At 43.9% G+C, this 16,341-nt stretch overlaps 1 protein-coding gene across 1 annotated transcript; it reads left to right on the top strand.

Annotated features, from left to right (window-relative positions):
- The first annotated feature begins 1,311 nt into the window (after nt 1–1,311).
- B3GALNT1 (beta-1,3-N-acetylgalactosaminyltransferase 1 (globoside blood group)) lies at nt 1,312–15,513 on the top strand. The gene is made up of 2 exons (XM_044667707.1): nt 1,312–1,397; nt 14,412–15,513. Exon 2 carries the CDS (start codon nt 14,491–14,493, stop codon nt 15,454–15,456), a length of 966 nt encoding a protein of 321 aa, XP_044523642.1. The 5' UTR covers nt 1,312–1,397; nt 14,412–14,490; the 3' UTR covers nt 15,457–15,513.
- The last annotated feature ends 828 nt before the right edge of the window (nt 15,514–16,341 follow it).

Below are 16,341 nucleotides of genomic sequence, written 5' to 3'. Positions count from 1 at the left end.
AAAGAGCAGGTTTGCCAGGGCTCGACAAGCCAATCAAGAACTGGGTTTCTCTACATCCTGAAGGGCTTCCTTCCCAGACTTGGGAGTTGGAGGCCAAGTTAGTTATGACTAGGGGGGGAAGGGAAAGAAGTTCCTTTGAGCAACAGCCATTTGAGGGGCTGCGGCCCATTCTGATTCCTCACCACTCACCTGGGACTTCGTTTTCAGCAAATGCCCTTCTTCCTTCACAATGGCTTCCCCTGTTTAATTTGGACTGGCCCGCGGAAGGCTGGCCCAAAGAAGCTTCAATGGGTAATCCCAAAGCTGGCATTGCCCTCTCACTTAAAAGTTTGCAAAAGCCTTTCCTGACATTACGCCACTTCCTCCTCCTAACCGTCCTTGGAGGACTGCGCTCTTATCATCCCGATTTTACAGGTGAGGAAACTGAGCTAGGAGGAGGTGAGGTGACTGAGCCAGGGTCACACAGCTAGTATGTGTATGAGGCGGGACCCCAGGGTTTCATCCATCCCCAGTGCCAGGTAGCTGCCCAAAGGACCTTGCTCACATTCTCCAGAAGGGCACCTACCCAGTCTCCTCCAGTCCGGCAATGAGTTCGCTGGGATACAGGGCACCTTCTCGGCGCATCTGGCACGGTCAGGGCTGAAATTGGCACAGAAATAAGGACCAAGGCAGGACGAGGGGAAGTGCGAGGAGGTGAAGGCCAGCCAAAGGTTCGGAGGCGGGAGACACCTCTTCCCCAACTCCCGTGGAGGGAAGGTGCCCATCGGGGCTACCGGAAGGGCCTCAGCGGCGAGCGGCGACCCTGCAGGGAAATTGAGGCAGGAGGCCCAGCTGCAGCCCGGGCCTGGGTGGGCTCAAAGGAGGCGAAGGCGAGTCCCTCTAGGGTCGGGGCCGCTGGGCTGGACACGCCTTCCAGGGCAGCCCCGCCCTTCGCCCCACGCGGGCCCCGCCCTAGAGGGAGATCTCACTACCTCCCCAGGCAGAGGGGCTGTGCTGAGGGTCCCGCCGGTAAGAGAACCGTCGGGTCCCGGGGCGGAGGAGCGGTGGGGAGGGACGTGGCCAGCGGCTAGTACCGACGCCCGGGCGGGGGCAGGGGGGGCAGCTCTGCCCCTGTCTCCTAGGGCCCCGCGTGGGGCTCTGCCTGGGTGGGAGGGCTGGGGGCCGCGGGAGACGGGCGTGGCAGGGCTCTAGGAGGAGGAGGGGGGGGCTCCCCTGCTCGCCAGCCCTGGGAGGCTCAGAACACCCCCTGCGGGGCCCTGGGCGGGGTCACGGGATCTCCCTGCTGGCGGAAAGTTAGACTTGGTGCTAGGAGGGGACTTCAAGGCCATCTAATCACCCTCCCCCCCATCATCTCGTTTTTCAGGGGGAAACGGACCCCGGACACCCAGGAAGAAGAGGTAGGATTTGAACTCGGATCCCCCTTTCTCTGTGCCCCCCCTTGGTTCATCTTTTCCCGCAAGACCTTTGAGGGGCGCAGTGGTAGCTGGGGAGCCCCGGGCTTTTCTATTCTCGCGGCCCGAGACACAGTTGCTTCCACGCCCAGAGGCTATTGTCTGACTGGAGTCTGGTTCCTAGCCGGGACTCCGCTGGCTCCTTCCCTCCCTGGGTCCCCGGAGTCTGCCGAATGGATTGGGGCAGGGGGAGCCTCAGCCCAGAGGGCCGTAAACACAACCCCTCCCAAGAAATGTTTCTCCCGGGATCCAAACCAAGCCCCTCTTTATGTAGAGGAAACTGAGGCACAGCCGGGATGCTAAGAACTCGCCCGGGGTCACCTAAGTACAGCCGAGGGAGGGGCCGGATTGCTTTCCAGTGACCACCCTCCGGCTGCCTCTACTGTTAGAAAAGGGGACTCCTGGGGGGGGGGGGCTGGGCGGCGGAAGGGGGCTGTTTCCCAGGGACGTTTTCTAAAACGACACGGACTACCTCTAGGCAGCCCAGAGGGAGAGAGGGGCCTCGGGCTGGTGCCGTTTCTGCGTTCTGTGCCCTGGATTGTCTGATGGAGGAAGGCAGTTAGTTCCTGCACATTGACAATGACCAGGGCAAGGGCCTGGACCAGCCCGCAACAGTGCCAGGCCCTCCTTCCATCCCACGCTGAGACCGGATTGGCAGAGTCTCCAGTTCTCTTTCCTCTGATTGGATAAACCACTCCTCTGAAGAGCCCCAGGTTGTCTGCATTTGGGGATGGAGCTGGGCTGTGTTGTGCGAGAAATGCTTAAGCCTTTATTGTACTTCTTATCTCCCAGAGCCAGCTGCTCTAGCCCCACCTCTCTCCAAGTAACCTCTATGAGAGAGCCAGTGGGTGCTGGGCAGGGAGGGTGGTGGATTCCAAATCGGCCTTTCTCCAATTTTTTGGTCCCAGAAACCCTTTTGTTGTCTCCTTGTTTCAGTTAGGATTTTCTTGGCAAAGATCCTGGAGTGGTTTGCCATTTCCTTCTCCAACTCATTTTACAGATAAGGGTGAAGTGACTTTTCCAGGGTCACAAAGCTAGAAAGCATCTGAGGCCACATTTGAACTCAGGAGTCTTAATGACTGCACCACCTAGCTGCCCACACAACCCCTTTACATTCTTAAAAATGACAGAGCACCCAGTGGTGTGACCCTGGGCAAGTCACTTGACCCCCATTGCCTTAAAAAAAAATTAATGGAACAGCACCCCACCTCACTCCTACTGCCCCTAACAGTTTCTGTTCCGAGTGTTCTATCCATTGCCATTAGAATATTAGAAATGTAAGTGTCTTTGAATCATTATGAACATAATTTTGACCTTGTCTACCTACTGAAAGGGACTTGGAGGATTTCCAGCCCAGGCTTTGTGCAAATAAACAGTGCTTAAGAGGAATTTTTTGTTTAAGGAAAAGTTTGTTCCTATTGACAGTTTCTGTTAGCTTTGGACCCAGGTGGGAATGGCTCAGTTACTGTTTTCATTAGCCTCCCCCCTTCCCCCCCCCCCCCAGTCCCAGATGAGCTCATCTGGACTTTCTTAAAATGGGCATAATACTTCCCCATCCTCCAGGAGCTGCTCTTCGAGGAGTCCGCAGAAAGGGAGGTCTGGGTCCAAAATATCCCAGCAGATTGCAGGGTCAAGTACATACTTTAAGCAGTTGTAGGCGGTAAAGTGTTTCTGGAAAGTTTCAGCTACTGTTTCAAATGCTGTAGCCAGAAACCAGGTTCCCAACTGTTCCATGTCACTAAGAAAACTGCAGAATTTGTTATTCTGTAACTTCAACAAATACACTTTCCACTGGATTCTTGCCAAGTGAGAAAGATCCATTCCATGCATAATGATCTTTATTTGATGTGCTACTTGTTTATTAAGGAACCCCCCCCCCCCCCCCATCCGCTGTGTGACAGACACTGTGTTCCGACTGGAAATAGAGAGAGTCAAGGCTTGAGTTCTAGTTTTGCCTCTGGCAAATACTGATTATTTGACTAGGAACTTCTCCAAAAAAGCTAAACTGCAGAGCATTTATTGGACTAAATTGGTAAGAGTTGCAAGAAGTCACAGGTCTAGAACTATAATGATGATAATAATAATAATAACGTTAATGATGATAATAGCAATGGACAGCAATTGGAGGTTTGCAAAATGTTTTCCATACGTTATCTTATTTGATTTTCCCATGACCCTGTGAAGTAACAGGTATAAGCTATTATCAGCTCCATTTTTCAGGTGGAGAATCTGAATCTAAATGACTAGTCCAGGGTCACACAACCAGTTAAGTGCTTGAGGCAAGATGCCAAACTCAGGTCCTCCCCATTCATAGGTCATAGATTTCATCTATTCACTCATTTATCCATTTATTTTTATTTTACATTTTTGAAACTTAAGTTTTTTAAAAATAATCTTTTATTAATTTATATAATGCTTTGTTTGAGGTCATTCTATCCAGAAGAACTGTTTTGTTTAAAGTAAAAAAAGAGCATAAGTTTGTAAAATAATTTTTTAATGGAAACAATTATAATGACTCTTATTTATTAGATTATAACCTCCTTGAGGGCAGAGATTATCTTTTGCCTCATTTTTGTAGCTCCAGCACTTAGCACAGTGTCTGGCACATACTAGGATGTTTTATTTTTTAAACACTTACCTTAAAAAAAAAAAAAAACAAACCTTACCTTCATCTTAGAATCAAAACTGTATATTAATTCCAAGGCAGAAAAACAGTAAGGTCTAAGTAATGGGGTTAAGTGACTTGCTCAGGGTCACATAGCTAGGAAGTGTGAGGGTGGATTTGAACTCAGGACCTTCTGTCTCTAGGTCTGGCTCTCAGTCTACTGAACTACCTACCTTACCCCACATACTAGGATCTTAACAAACGTTTGTTGATTGATTTACAATTTTAGAGCTTGAAGGGAACAGGGAGGTTATTGAGTCCTGCCACTCATGGGGAAAACAGGGGGTTAACTTAAATATTTATCTGGGTTCAGAAGGGTGAGTAGGAGACAGGAATAGTCTGGGACCAAACAAGCCAGGAAATTGGTTTTAGCTGTTTGGGAAAATGACAGTTGACAGGAGTGACAGTTAGGTCTTAACTGTCACACTGATCCACCTAGCCAGGGATAAACACAGAGTTTCTCAAATACACACACTATGAGAACTTCAAGGTATGAAGAAAACAAGCAGGGAAACTGTTTAATTGTAATTTGAGAGGATAGGAGAGGGGGTGAGGTGAAACTGCCCAGGACTGGAGTCAAAAGGGTAAGTTCCTTAGGTAACCTGGCTTCTGCCAGGTTGACAGCTTAGCTAAGGACTTGAGGAAGAGGGCTTGGGTTTGGGTTCTCACAACTGATCCAGAGATGTGTTCAGGATACCAGGAACCAATTCCTCCACAGCCGATGATCCCAAAGTAACCAGGTAGGGCGAGATGTCTGCAAACTGTCCACCAGAACATAGGCCTCTTCCCTACTCAGAGTTGACTTGCAGGATGAAATCTTCACCGATCTCCAATCCCAGGTCAAATAGGGACTGCTGATTGCACTTCTGCTCCAAACCCCTCTCAAAATAGCAATGTCTGTTGCTTAGCTCTCTCCTCTCTACCCCCTGCATTCCATTCAGAATATCCACGACTTCCAGAAAAGGCTTTCCCTAATATGCTTGCAAAAATCTGCTTTTATACTTTTAAAGCCTATACCTATTACATGCCCCCTTCATTTTTATAGATGAGAAAACTGAGACCCATGATGGTAAAGAGACTGACCTAAAGTTTATTTCTCTTCCCCACTTTTCCTCTGCCTCTCTTAATTGGTTTTTGAAGTCTTTTTTGAGTTCTTCCAGAATCTCTGTATAATCCATATTTTTCTTTTGGACTTTGTGTGTGTTTGCTTCGTTTTCACTGTTCCCTTCTATGTCTGTACTTTGCTCTTGTCTCCATAAAAATTCTTTAGAATTAGGTGCTTTTTTTTTGTTGTCTGCTCATTTTTTCTACCTAATTATAGGTAGGCTCTGTTTTCTGGAAGATTGTGGTACCCTCTTAACTTCAGTCTTTCTTTGATGCTATTCTCAGCTTATTTTCTAGGTTTTTACCAGTTTCCGTTCTTGGAGGATGATGTGATGGGCTGAAGGCTCTGAGACACTTCACCCCCCCAACCCCCCCACATGCATTCAATTGACCTTTGAGGCCTTTAGGCTTGGTTGTAAGATTTTGGTCTTTGATCTTGATCAGGTCAGAAACCACTGGAATTGTAGCCTTAGGCTTAGGGCTAAGTTTTTGGTCTTACTGGGTGGCCTGGTGGAGAGTGGCTTGTTCTTGGCTTCCTCTTGGCTTCCTCTTCCCTCCTTGCTACATCCTCTCTTTGGCTCTGCTTTCCTCTTACCGTACTGCCCCAGATGTTCTCTGCCTACCTTTTGAGTTTTTCTTTTCTTGAAAGTTGTTTCCCTCCATCTCCTTGTTAGTTCTTTCATTCCTGTATTCTTTTATGGCATTCTTTTAATATTGGTTGGAGACGATTCTCATGGTGACTCCGAGCCTCTGTGTTCTACTCCACCATCTTGGTTCTGCCTAACCTCCTCTGACCTGAAGTTTAAAAGCTAGTGACAGTCAGGATTCAAACCCAGTTTCTTTGACTACCAAGACCAGAACTCTTTCCAGCTCTCTCTCAGAGGGGAGATTAGCCACCCAATTTTCATCTCCTGCCTTTTCCTGGGTCTAAAGTCCATTTTAACAAATTATTTTCTACCTAGATGACCTTGGCCAGATCCTTTCTCTCTTCCAGGTCTCATTTTCCTCATTTGGAAAAAGTGGGGTTGGATGAGATATCCCCTTCTGCCCTTCTTGTCTGAGTCAATAATCATGTATCTCTGTTTATAAAATAAATTTGTCTTCAGAAGTGGGCCAACAAACTCTTTTTTTTTTGTGATGTGGATTCTATAAAATCAGATTCAGTGAAAAGATCAAGCATAATGGAGCCGTGGAGTCAATAAGACCTGGATTCAACCCTCTCAATTATCCGGTCCACCAGGGTCAGGTCAAGCTCAGATAGAAATAGGGATCGCTGTACCTTATATCCCTGTGGGCTGCATCCTCACTCATTTAAAAGCTAATATTATCTGTGTTTTACTGTTCTTAAATTTATTTTGTTAAATATTTCCCAAATACCTTTTCATGCGGCGGGGGGGCCCCCTGCGGGGAGTGTTGGGAGCCAGGGTTTTAACCCCTCTGGTCTAGACACTGCTGAGGCTGAGATAGCAGGAGGAGTTTCTTTACCTGAGGATTAACTGCCCATCCAATGAAATGACAGTCCCAGGCCTGATTTGTGGCAAACTTCTCAGCCTTCTTTGTGCAGTGCTTTGACTGGATCCATATTAGCCAGGATTTATGTACACTTAGTTGTTTTTTCATGCAAAGAGCCCCACATTCCTAAAGGACCTCAAACCCTTTTTATGTTTATCTTTTTTTCTAAGAGAAAAGAAACCAAAGGGCTTTAAAAATTATGGAGCTGAGGTAACAGTGAGGTGGCTCAGTGGCTTGAGAGCCAGACCTAGAGATGGGAGGTCCTGGGTTCAAATCTGGCCTCAGATACCTCCTAGTTGTGTCACCCTGGACAAGTCACTTAAACCCCATTGCCTAGCCCTTACCACTCTTCTGCCTTGGAACCAATACACAGTACTGATTCTAAGACAGAAGATAAGGGTTTTAAAAATAATTATGTAGCTGAAAAGGATTGGGGAATTCGCCCTCTAAAATTGCACAGCACAGCGAATGCAGGGGATCTTAACCTCTGTTGTGGCCTGGACCCCTTTGACAGTATGGTAAAGCCTTAGACTCCCTCTTCAGATAAATTTTTTAAGTGCATAAAATAAAAAGCATAGGATGACAGAGGAGGCCAATTTATTGAAATACAGTTCACAGATCCAAAGTTAAGAAGCTCTGAGCTAATATAAAGAGCAGAGCTGTTTCCCCTAAATAACAGTCTTGTGCCGTGATGCTCAAATCCCTCCCCACCCCTATTTCCTATGCCAGTAATATGTGAGATGCAAATTATGAACTGGGGAAAGAAAAGTGTGTCCATTGAGCCATCTTTCCTCTTAGTACCAAAAGTATGTTGTGCATTAGAAAATGCCACATGAACCAGAACCAGATGGTGGGATTTTTACTGTGCAGCCTACGGTCGTCTGAGTGTCCCTCAGCTTCTCTTAACCCTTTCTAAACTGAGGGACCCCGAATTTAACCCAGGGCTTCCTCCAGGCAGAGCAGAATGCAGAATTCATCTATTAAATTAGACCCACCTGGGACCTTACAAAGGTAGACCGTGACACAGAATGTCAGGCTCTTTCCACAGGTTGGTTAATTTACCACACTTGGTCCCGCCTCCCCCTTTTTATTTCCTGGTTTAGCTGAGAACAAAATATTCTTGAACTGAAGTCATTTAGAAATAAGTTTAGTAAATCATCCAGCAGAGGAGGAGAGCTGAAAAAAGAGGGAATCCTTTCTCCATATTCAATTCAAATAAAGGAACAAGGAAACAGTATCCGATTGGCCAAATAAAACTCGTGGGTGGCCTGGGATGTATAATAGGAGGCAATCCTTTGCATTTCCATCTTCAGTCTTTGGATCAGACTGGGTTTCTGATCAGTATAACTGGGGTCCTGAGTTAGACATTAAACAAATCTGGTCTCTTAGCAACAGGTCTGGCTTCTCAACCATGCGGAACTAGGTTCAAACAATGCCATGAAGTTTTTAGACACCTCCTATATGAGATCATTCTGTAGACCATTTTGGGAATAGATTATTTGGGAAATGGAGGTGATACAAAAATGAAAGATAGTAAGTAAAATGTATGTTTTTTAAAAAAATTATTTTTAAAATTTAATTTACTTTATTTTTTATCCATATTGTTCATTTTTGTGAGTAATCTTATAAAACCAAAACCCCCAAATGTAAAAATAAACAATTGAAGAATCATATATTTTAATCTGCATCTAACTCCAACAATTCTTTCTCTGGAGGTGGATAGCATTCTTTGTCCTGAGTCCCTCGGAATTGTCCTAGATCATTGCCTTGCTGAGAGAAGCTAAGTGTCAATCCATAATATTGCTGATACTGTGCAATGCTTTCCTGGTTCTGCTTATTTCACTCTGCATCAGTTCATGTTCATGTTCCAGCTTTTCTGAAATCATCCTTTTCATCATTCCTTATAGCACAATAGTATTCCATCACTAAAATGTGTTTGAAAATAAAGCATATGCTCATACCTCTCTTGTTTCTTATTATAATTTATTAAAAATGGCATTGGTGTTTCGATTGAATGATTACAGGTACACTAATTCTTTTCTAAGCTTGAAAGAAAATGATATTAAGACAAATTTGAAATATTTGATTTTTCCCTGAATTATTTATTTCATTTTCTGTATTGAGCTTTTAATTTAGCTTCTTATGCTCTCATACTTGGACCTACTCTTTTTTAGGAAAATAAAGATTAGGCTTTTACTTAAATCCATGGTTTTTCTTTTAAGCAAAAAACTTTGAGCTGACGTTCCTTAGCAAATCTCTTCATTTAAAGCATGAACTTCTTATGAACAAAGTAAAATGACTTTCTCATTAGTTCCTAAAGCTACTCCAATTATTTTATTTCCTTCTGAATGCCTGTACATTTAAAAAAAATGCTCCATTGGTATTTTCTTCCTCTTTGGTATTACCATCACTAGCCCTCTAATTTAATCATGGCATAATCACACAAAATAGGAGCACTATGATGATGGCCATGGCCAGCAGGCTTTATCCTTAGACCTTTGGAGTTATGCCTGGTCATTGCCCTTAGAATTCTGAAGGCTTCCAGAGTTGTTTGACTTTGCAGTGTTCTGGTCAATGGACAAATAGTTCTGGTTCTGCCCACTGCACTCTTGTTTTGGTTCATAAAGATCTTTCTATGATTCTCTAGACAAAATGGAGGCAACACCTTGCCTACAGGCAACTAGATCGATACTATATTAAAGCCTGGGAGGATACAGGAAAATGGGAGGAGGATAAAAGAGAAATGGTGCCTTTGGGGTCAGATCAAGAGCTAGCCAGGAGAGGAAAGTGGTCTCTGTTGCCTCAGAAAGAGAAGAGCCTTCTGGGAAATGGGTAAGGAGGAAAGGAGCAGATTTAAGGGGGTAGGGGTTGGTGATCAGAAGAAAGGAGGCTTTCCTCTGGAGGTGGGAAAGGATTCCTTAAATGAATGCTCTTATAGTTAAAAAAATGGTTTCTGAAGGGAGATAAGAACCTAACCCAAGATGAGGCCTGATGGATTTGGTGCTTGTAAAGCCTACTTGTCTTGGGTTGGGAGGGAGGGAATGATGACTGGCATCTGGAAAAGTGGGAAAGCATGAATACAAGGAAGAGATTTCCAGACAAATGTTGTAGAGGAAAAAAAACCAGTTTGAGAGCATAGATTAGAGGTGTATCAGGAATGTGGTGGGAGGATAATAATTAGTAGTAATATTTCATTGCATTTAAGTCCTATAATTTGATTAGCCATTCTTTAGTACATGGGCATCTACTTTGTTTCCAATTCTAAACTATTACAAAAAATCATTGCTATAAATATTTTGGAATATATATAGACTTTCCCCCATATCTATGGCTTTATTGGGATATAAGCCAGTAATGGAGTTTCTGGTTCAAAAGGCATAGATGTTTTAGTCATTTTATTTGTATGATTCCAAATTGCTTTCCAAAATAATTGCACTAATTCATAGCTCCACCAACAATGTCCTTCTACTATTCTAACATTGACTTAGCATTTTTGGTCATTTTTGTCAATTTGCAGGGTATAAGGTGAAGCCTCAGGATTTAGATTTTAATTTCTCTTATTAATGATTTATAGCACTTTTTCAGGTGGCCATGACTGAAGTTTTTCTTTTGAGAATTATTTGTCCTTATCCTTTGACCATTTATTTATTGGGGAATGACTATTAGTTTAAATATACTTATTAATTGTTCATATATTTTGGATACTAAACCCTTACCAGAGAAATCCGATACAAAGGATTCTCCCCCACCACCACCCCCCACCCCCGCCCCCTGCCTTTAATGTTGTCTGTGCAGAAACTTTTCAGTTTCAAGGTCCCACTTGTGCTGTACTCACAGTTTAATGTTCTTTCATTTCATTTTAAACTTTTCTTTCTAAGGTGGCCCCGTTCTCACTGGTTCTTTTCTCCTCATCCCTATCCCCTCTTCTCCTTTGATAATTCCCCTTCATCTGTTCCTCTTCACCTAGTGCAGTTTAGTTTTTGTTTTTTAAAATAACCTTTACTTTCCATCTTAGTAACAGCCCTAAACAGAAGAGCATGAGAGATTTGCAGATTTTTTTTTTTTCAGATAAGTCACTCTGGGTTGCATCCTGAGCACCAGGGCTCTTCAGAACACATGATTCCATTCTCTCCTCTTTTTTCTAGTGAATGCAGAATTGTCTTATATTATCTGAATGTCCTCTCCTTTATTGTTTAAGGTCATTCTCCTGATGAGAATTTCTTGTTTCTGCACTGAATTGTTCAAGTTAACTACTATGTATCTTGCAGTTTTCAGCCTTGTTGGTTTGTTTGTTTTGTTTTGTTTTGTTTTCCTGGAGGGGATCTGTTAATTCTTTCATTTGGAATTTCATTTTCTATGTTCAAAAGTTCTGGGTGATTCTCTTCTCATATGTCTTTCATTATATGCGAAGAGCCTGCTCTTCTTCTCTGGGGAGGGTTTCTGAAGGGTCTCTGGAGGTGGGATGGCGTGTCGAAAATGAAATGAAATGAAAACGAGCCAGAATGCAAGTGGAATTGCAGAGGCTGTTCTCTCTTGTGCCATCTGCTGCTTTTTATTTTTATACCCCTTTTTTCTTTATGATCTCATACAGGTTTTGATTTTCCCATACATTCAAAATCACATATTAACTTTTGAAACATCATATGATTGGCATTTACTAATTATCTTACTGTAGTTAAACAAAGAAACAAGCTTGTCAAGAATTATTCATTAAGGAATGGCTTAGTTGGAACTTATTATTTTCAGCCATCCGTAAGGTACAAGAACATCATTTTCTAGTTAAACATAATAGTTAATTATATTTTAACTAATTAAATCATGTATATTGTTACATTTTACTATTCATCCCTATCATCAATCAAGGAGATAGTTATGGTAGTTGATTACATCAAATAAGATACAATAATATCAATCTGGTCCAAATTTTGCTCCCATGATGTTCTTTCATTTTTCACTATTTTTTTAAAAGTATGTTTGCTGTTCTTTCTGCTATAGGATTAATAAGAATGCAGATCTGGAAGGGTGACTTTGTGCTAATTTGTCATTCCCCTGTTTTCCTTGTGTTTCACTGTTTCCTTGGTCTGTGGGAGTTTGGGAACAAACCCAGGCCAGGTACTTTCTTGCTGGGGAATTTAGAAACTTGCATTAACTCACTAACTGCTGGTTTTTTGCTGGGCTGATTCTAGGGAAAGTTTCTATACTCTGGGGGTTTGTATAGGGGCTTACTTTGGGATAGTAGGTTGTCTGTGACTGTGGTTGTTCTTTTTTTTTTTTTTTTTTTTTTTTTTAAACCCTTAACTTCTGTGTATTGGCTCCTTGGTGGAAGGGTAGTAAGGGTGGGCAATGGGGGTCAAGTGACTTGCCCAGGGTCACACAGCCAGGAAGTGTCTGAAGCCGGATGTGAACCTAGGACTTCCTGCCTCTAGCCCTGACTCTCAATCCACTGAGCTACCCAGCTGCCCCTGATTGTGGTTGTTCTTGCCAGGAACCTGTATTGTTTTTCTGTGTCTCCCTGGGGCCGAATAAGGATATTGATTGCAATAGTTTCAATGCAAGTGAATGTCACTGTAAAAAGAATCATGTAGGGTAAGTTGAGTGTGGAATTTCCATCCTCCTGACAACCTGCTGTGCTAAATATCAGAGCTTTGATGGCTTCCTGCAATTATTGTATTAAAATTGTTATTACCTGGCAGAATTTTGATCCTTGGGGTATCTCTACCCATTCTATCTTTGATATTAATATTTTTGTTTTCTGCTTCTTTTCAAGGTTGTCCTTGACTTCTGTGTATTTCCATTCCCAGTCTGTTGTTCTCTCTTGTTTCTTTGGTGAGACTTGCCATGGCGTATTCCCACTTTTCCAGTCTACTTATTATTTATACTGTGCAAGACATAAATTCTGCTTTTATACATCTTATTTCTCTTTTGAACCACTTAGGAACATTGTGCTCTGGTTCCTTGTTCTCACATTCCACAGAGTCCTTTGCCTCTTCAAGTGTCAGATCAGTGTCTTTTCTTTTGCAGTATTTATTCCTAGATGCCCAAACTCATTTACTAAATCTGGAGGCTATCTTTCCTTCTATTGTTGCTGTTTGTCCTGCTGATTTTTCAGTTTATGTTTAAGGTCTTTGAGATTTTTCTTAAGGTATTTTTCCTGGAATCATTGGAATTTTCAATCTTCCTTCAACCCTTTATTTTCTTTTATCATTCAATTCCTGACTCCATCCCCAATGACAGTGGTTTCCTTAGAGCAGGGGTCAGCAACCTTTTCGGCCGTGAGAGCCATAAACGCCACATTTTTTTAAATGCAATTTCGTGAGAGCCGTGCAGTGCTCACAGTGCTGCTCCTGTAACAGTGCCTGAAAAAAAAAAAATGGACTTTATGGCTCCTGCAGAAAGAGCCATACGTTGCCAACCCCTGCCTTAGAGGTTGGATCTTAAAGTATTTTAGTCTCCATCCACACTGGGCAATTAATGGTTCACTAACCTATGTCTCTGCCTCCCAACTGACACTTGAATGGTCAGAACTGGCCCCAGCTCGATGCTATGTTCGTTCCTCAGGTGTAGCGAATGCTGCACAGCTCCCAACGTGCGTCGTGTCCTGTCTTGGTGATGTGTCTCACCCACTCTGTTCTCTGGCCCAGCTCCAGCAGTCCAGAGCCTGCTGGCGGTTCAGAGCTTTGCAGCACTGGTGCTTCCAGAATGCAGCCCCTGGCAAGTGTTTGTTTCTGAAGGGCTGTGGCCAAGTTGGCTATTGAGGCGTGAGCAAGCTGGAAGGGAGAGGGGATTGGAGTGTAGGGGTCAGTTTGGGGCTAAGCCCGTGTTATTATCCTTGGGTCTGTTAGTGTAGCCCCTGCTGCTGCTAGCATAACCTCTGGATCAATGAGTGCCAGGTCTTGGGTTTGGGGGCATTTAACATTTTTTCTTTTGGCTTCTAAGTGTCCCAAACCTTGGAAACAACTGTGGCTTTATCTTCGATACATGATTTCTGTTTAGGTGAGATTTGAGTGGTCATGGGGATGGCCTTATCCATCATCTTGTTGCTCACATGACTTCTAAATGTTTTGGTGAGTGACTTAATCCACACACACACAGATTCCTCACATCTAAAAGTACAAAAGCCACAAGGAGCACATGTAGGAAATGCACAAGGCTAGTAGTAAGTCCTTTTGGTCCTTCTGATCTAGCTTACTCCTTTCATTTTACAAATGAGGAAACTGAGACTTGTTACTTAGAGAAAAAGAGAGAAAAGAGGGTAGAAGACAAAAATTAACCAAAGGACCATAACCTGCTTCCATCAGTCCATCAATCCACATTTATTAAACGCCTCTTGTCTACCCGGTGTGGTGCTAAGTGCTGGGATTACAAAAAGGAGTAAAAGAGAGTCCCTGCACTCCAGGAACTCACAGTCCAGCGGAAGATCATGAGAATGGCTGCTCGCAGCAACATGGTACAAAAGGAAGCTGAGGGTTGTGGGGTGCAAATCTTGCTGGGGACTTGGCAGGAAGTCCTGAGTCCAAACTGGAGAGGAATGAGGAAATGAAAATGCTAAATGCATTTCTATGTGTTGGTATTAGTTTGCAGGCAGTCAAGAGTGTGAGTGTCACAAACCATTTAAAAAGGGACCTTTTGGAGGGGAAAATACTCATCTGGGCTTTCTTGGTTTTTTTTTTTTTTTTCAGATTTGGGGGCTCCCCCCCTTTTCACAAGTCCCCAAAGCCTGTAACTCCAGCCTCCTCTTTGACCTCAAGAAGGCATAGAATGTCTGTAAGAAACCTGAGATGGAGCCTTTGGCTGCTCTGCTTCCTCACAGTCGCCATGGTCTGGTACCTCAACCTCCCCTCCTACACCGTGATTGAGAGCTTCAACTGGATGTATTTCTATGAGTACAAGCCCATCTACCGGCAGCAATTTGCCTTCACGCTCCGGGAGCAGCTGCCTTGCTCCGAGCAGGACCCATTCCTCGTCATCTTGGTGGCCTCGCGCCCCGCAGACGTGAAAGCCAGACAGGCCATTAGGATGACTTGGGGTGCAAAGAGGACTTGGTGGGGACAGGAAGTGGCCACGTTCTTTTTATTAGGCCACCAAGCGGAGCCAGAAGAGAACGTGCTGACCTTATCCATACGAGACGAAAGCGCTCTCTACGGCGACATGATCCGCCAAGACTTCATAGACACATACGACAACCTGACCTTGAAGACAATCATGGCCTTCAGGTGGGTGGCGGAATTTTGCCCTCGTGCCAAGTACGTCATGAAGGCGGACGCCGATGTGTTTATCCACCCTGGAAACTTGGTGAAATACCTTTTGACTTGTAACCAGTCCGAGAACTTTTACACGGGCTACCCGTTCCTAGAGAATTATTCCAAGAGGGAATTTTTCAGAAAAACATACATTCCCTACGAGGAGTATCCTTTTAGGACGTTTCCGCCGTACTGTAGCGGCCTGGGCTACGTGCTCTCCGTGGACTTGGCTCTCCGAGTTTACGAGATGATGGCGCACGTCAAGCCCATCAGACTCGAAGACGCTTACATCGGGATCATCTTGGGCATCTTAAAAGTAGACATTCATCTTCCTGAGTCCAGCGACCTCTTTTATTTGTACTGGTTTAAGTTCTGGTTTAGGTTTAATACCTGCAAATTCAAGCGCTTGATTGCAGCCCATGGCTTTTCTCCCAGACAACTCATTCAGTACTGGCAGCTTGTGCGAAAGGGAGACACTTGCTGACCCTCCAGTTTGCTCTGGCCAGACCAGGAGAACCCACAAAGTTGGGCTGCGAACTCACCAATGGAGAGTCCTTTTTTTTTTTTTTTTTTTTTTTTTTTAACACCTTTACAACTTCCATCTTAGAATGAATACTGTGTATTGGTTCCAAGGCAGAAGAATGATAAAAGGCTAGGCAACTGGGATTAAGTGACTTGCCCAGGGTCACCCAGCTAGGAAGTGTCTGAGGCCAGATTTGAACCCAAGTTCTCCCATCTCTAGGTCTCCTCTCAATCCACTGGGTCACCTTGCTACCCCATGGAGAGACCTTTCAGAAGCATTATAAAGAATCTACTCAACCTTGCAGCGGCCTCTTCTTATTTCATTGTATTTTATTTTTGAAGATAATGATAAAAGAGACCTCTCCTATGGTATTTAAAGAGAGAGAGAGAAAGAGGGAAAGAGGGAGAGAGACAGAGAGAGAGAGAGAAAGGGGGAGAGAAGGAGAGAGACAGAAAGACAAAGAGAGAGAGAGAGAGAGAAAGGGGGAGAGAAGGAGAAAGAGAGGGGGGAGAGAGAGAGAAAAGGGGAGAGAAGAAAGAGAGAGAGAGAGAAAAGGGGAGAGAAGAAAGAGAGAGACAGAGAGAGAGAAAGGGAGAGAGAAGAAGAGAGAGAGAAAGAGAGAGAGAAGATTAATGAGCCCAGTTTTAATCTTCCTTTGAAGAAGGCAAAGTCTTCAGAGATACAAGAGAACAAGGTAGAAACCATTGTTCCTTCGCTCATGGAAAGGTTTTTTTTTTCTCTATTCCTTTTCTATAATCAAAACATTCTCTATCGTTTCATCCTTGACCCTTCCTTTCCAATATGTTTCCATTCCTTTCATACCAGCACAGGGACTTCCAAAGGTAT

This window comes from Gracilinanus agilis, chromosome 3 (assembly GCF_016433145.1).
Source record: "Gracilinanus agilis isolate LMUSP501 chromosome 3, AgileGrace, whole genome shotgun sequence".
NCBI classification, from domain to species: Eukaryota; Metazoa; Chordata; class Mammalia; order Didelphimorphia; family Didelphidae; genus Gracilinanus; species Gracilinanus agilis.
Note: the sequence above shows the minus strand (reverse complement) of the source record. Positions and strands in the feature narration are given on the sequence as shown.

Coding starts and splice junctions, on each gene's coding strand:
- B3GALNT1 (XM_044667707.1), top strand. CDS start 14,491: ATGTCTGTAAGAAACCTGAGATGGAGCCTTTGGCTGCTCTGCTTCCTC.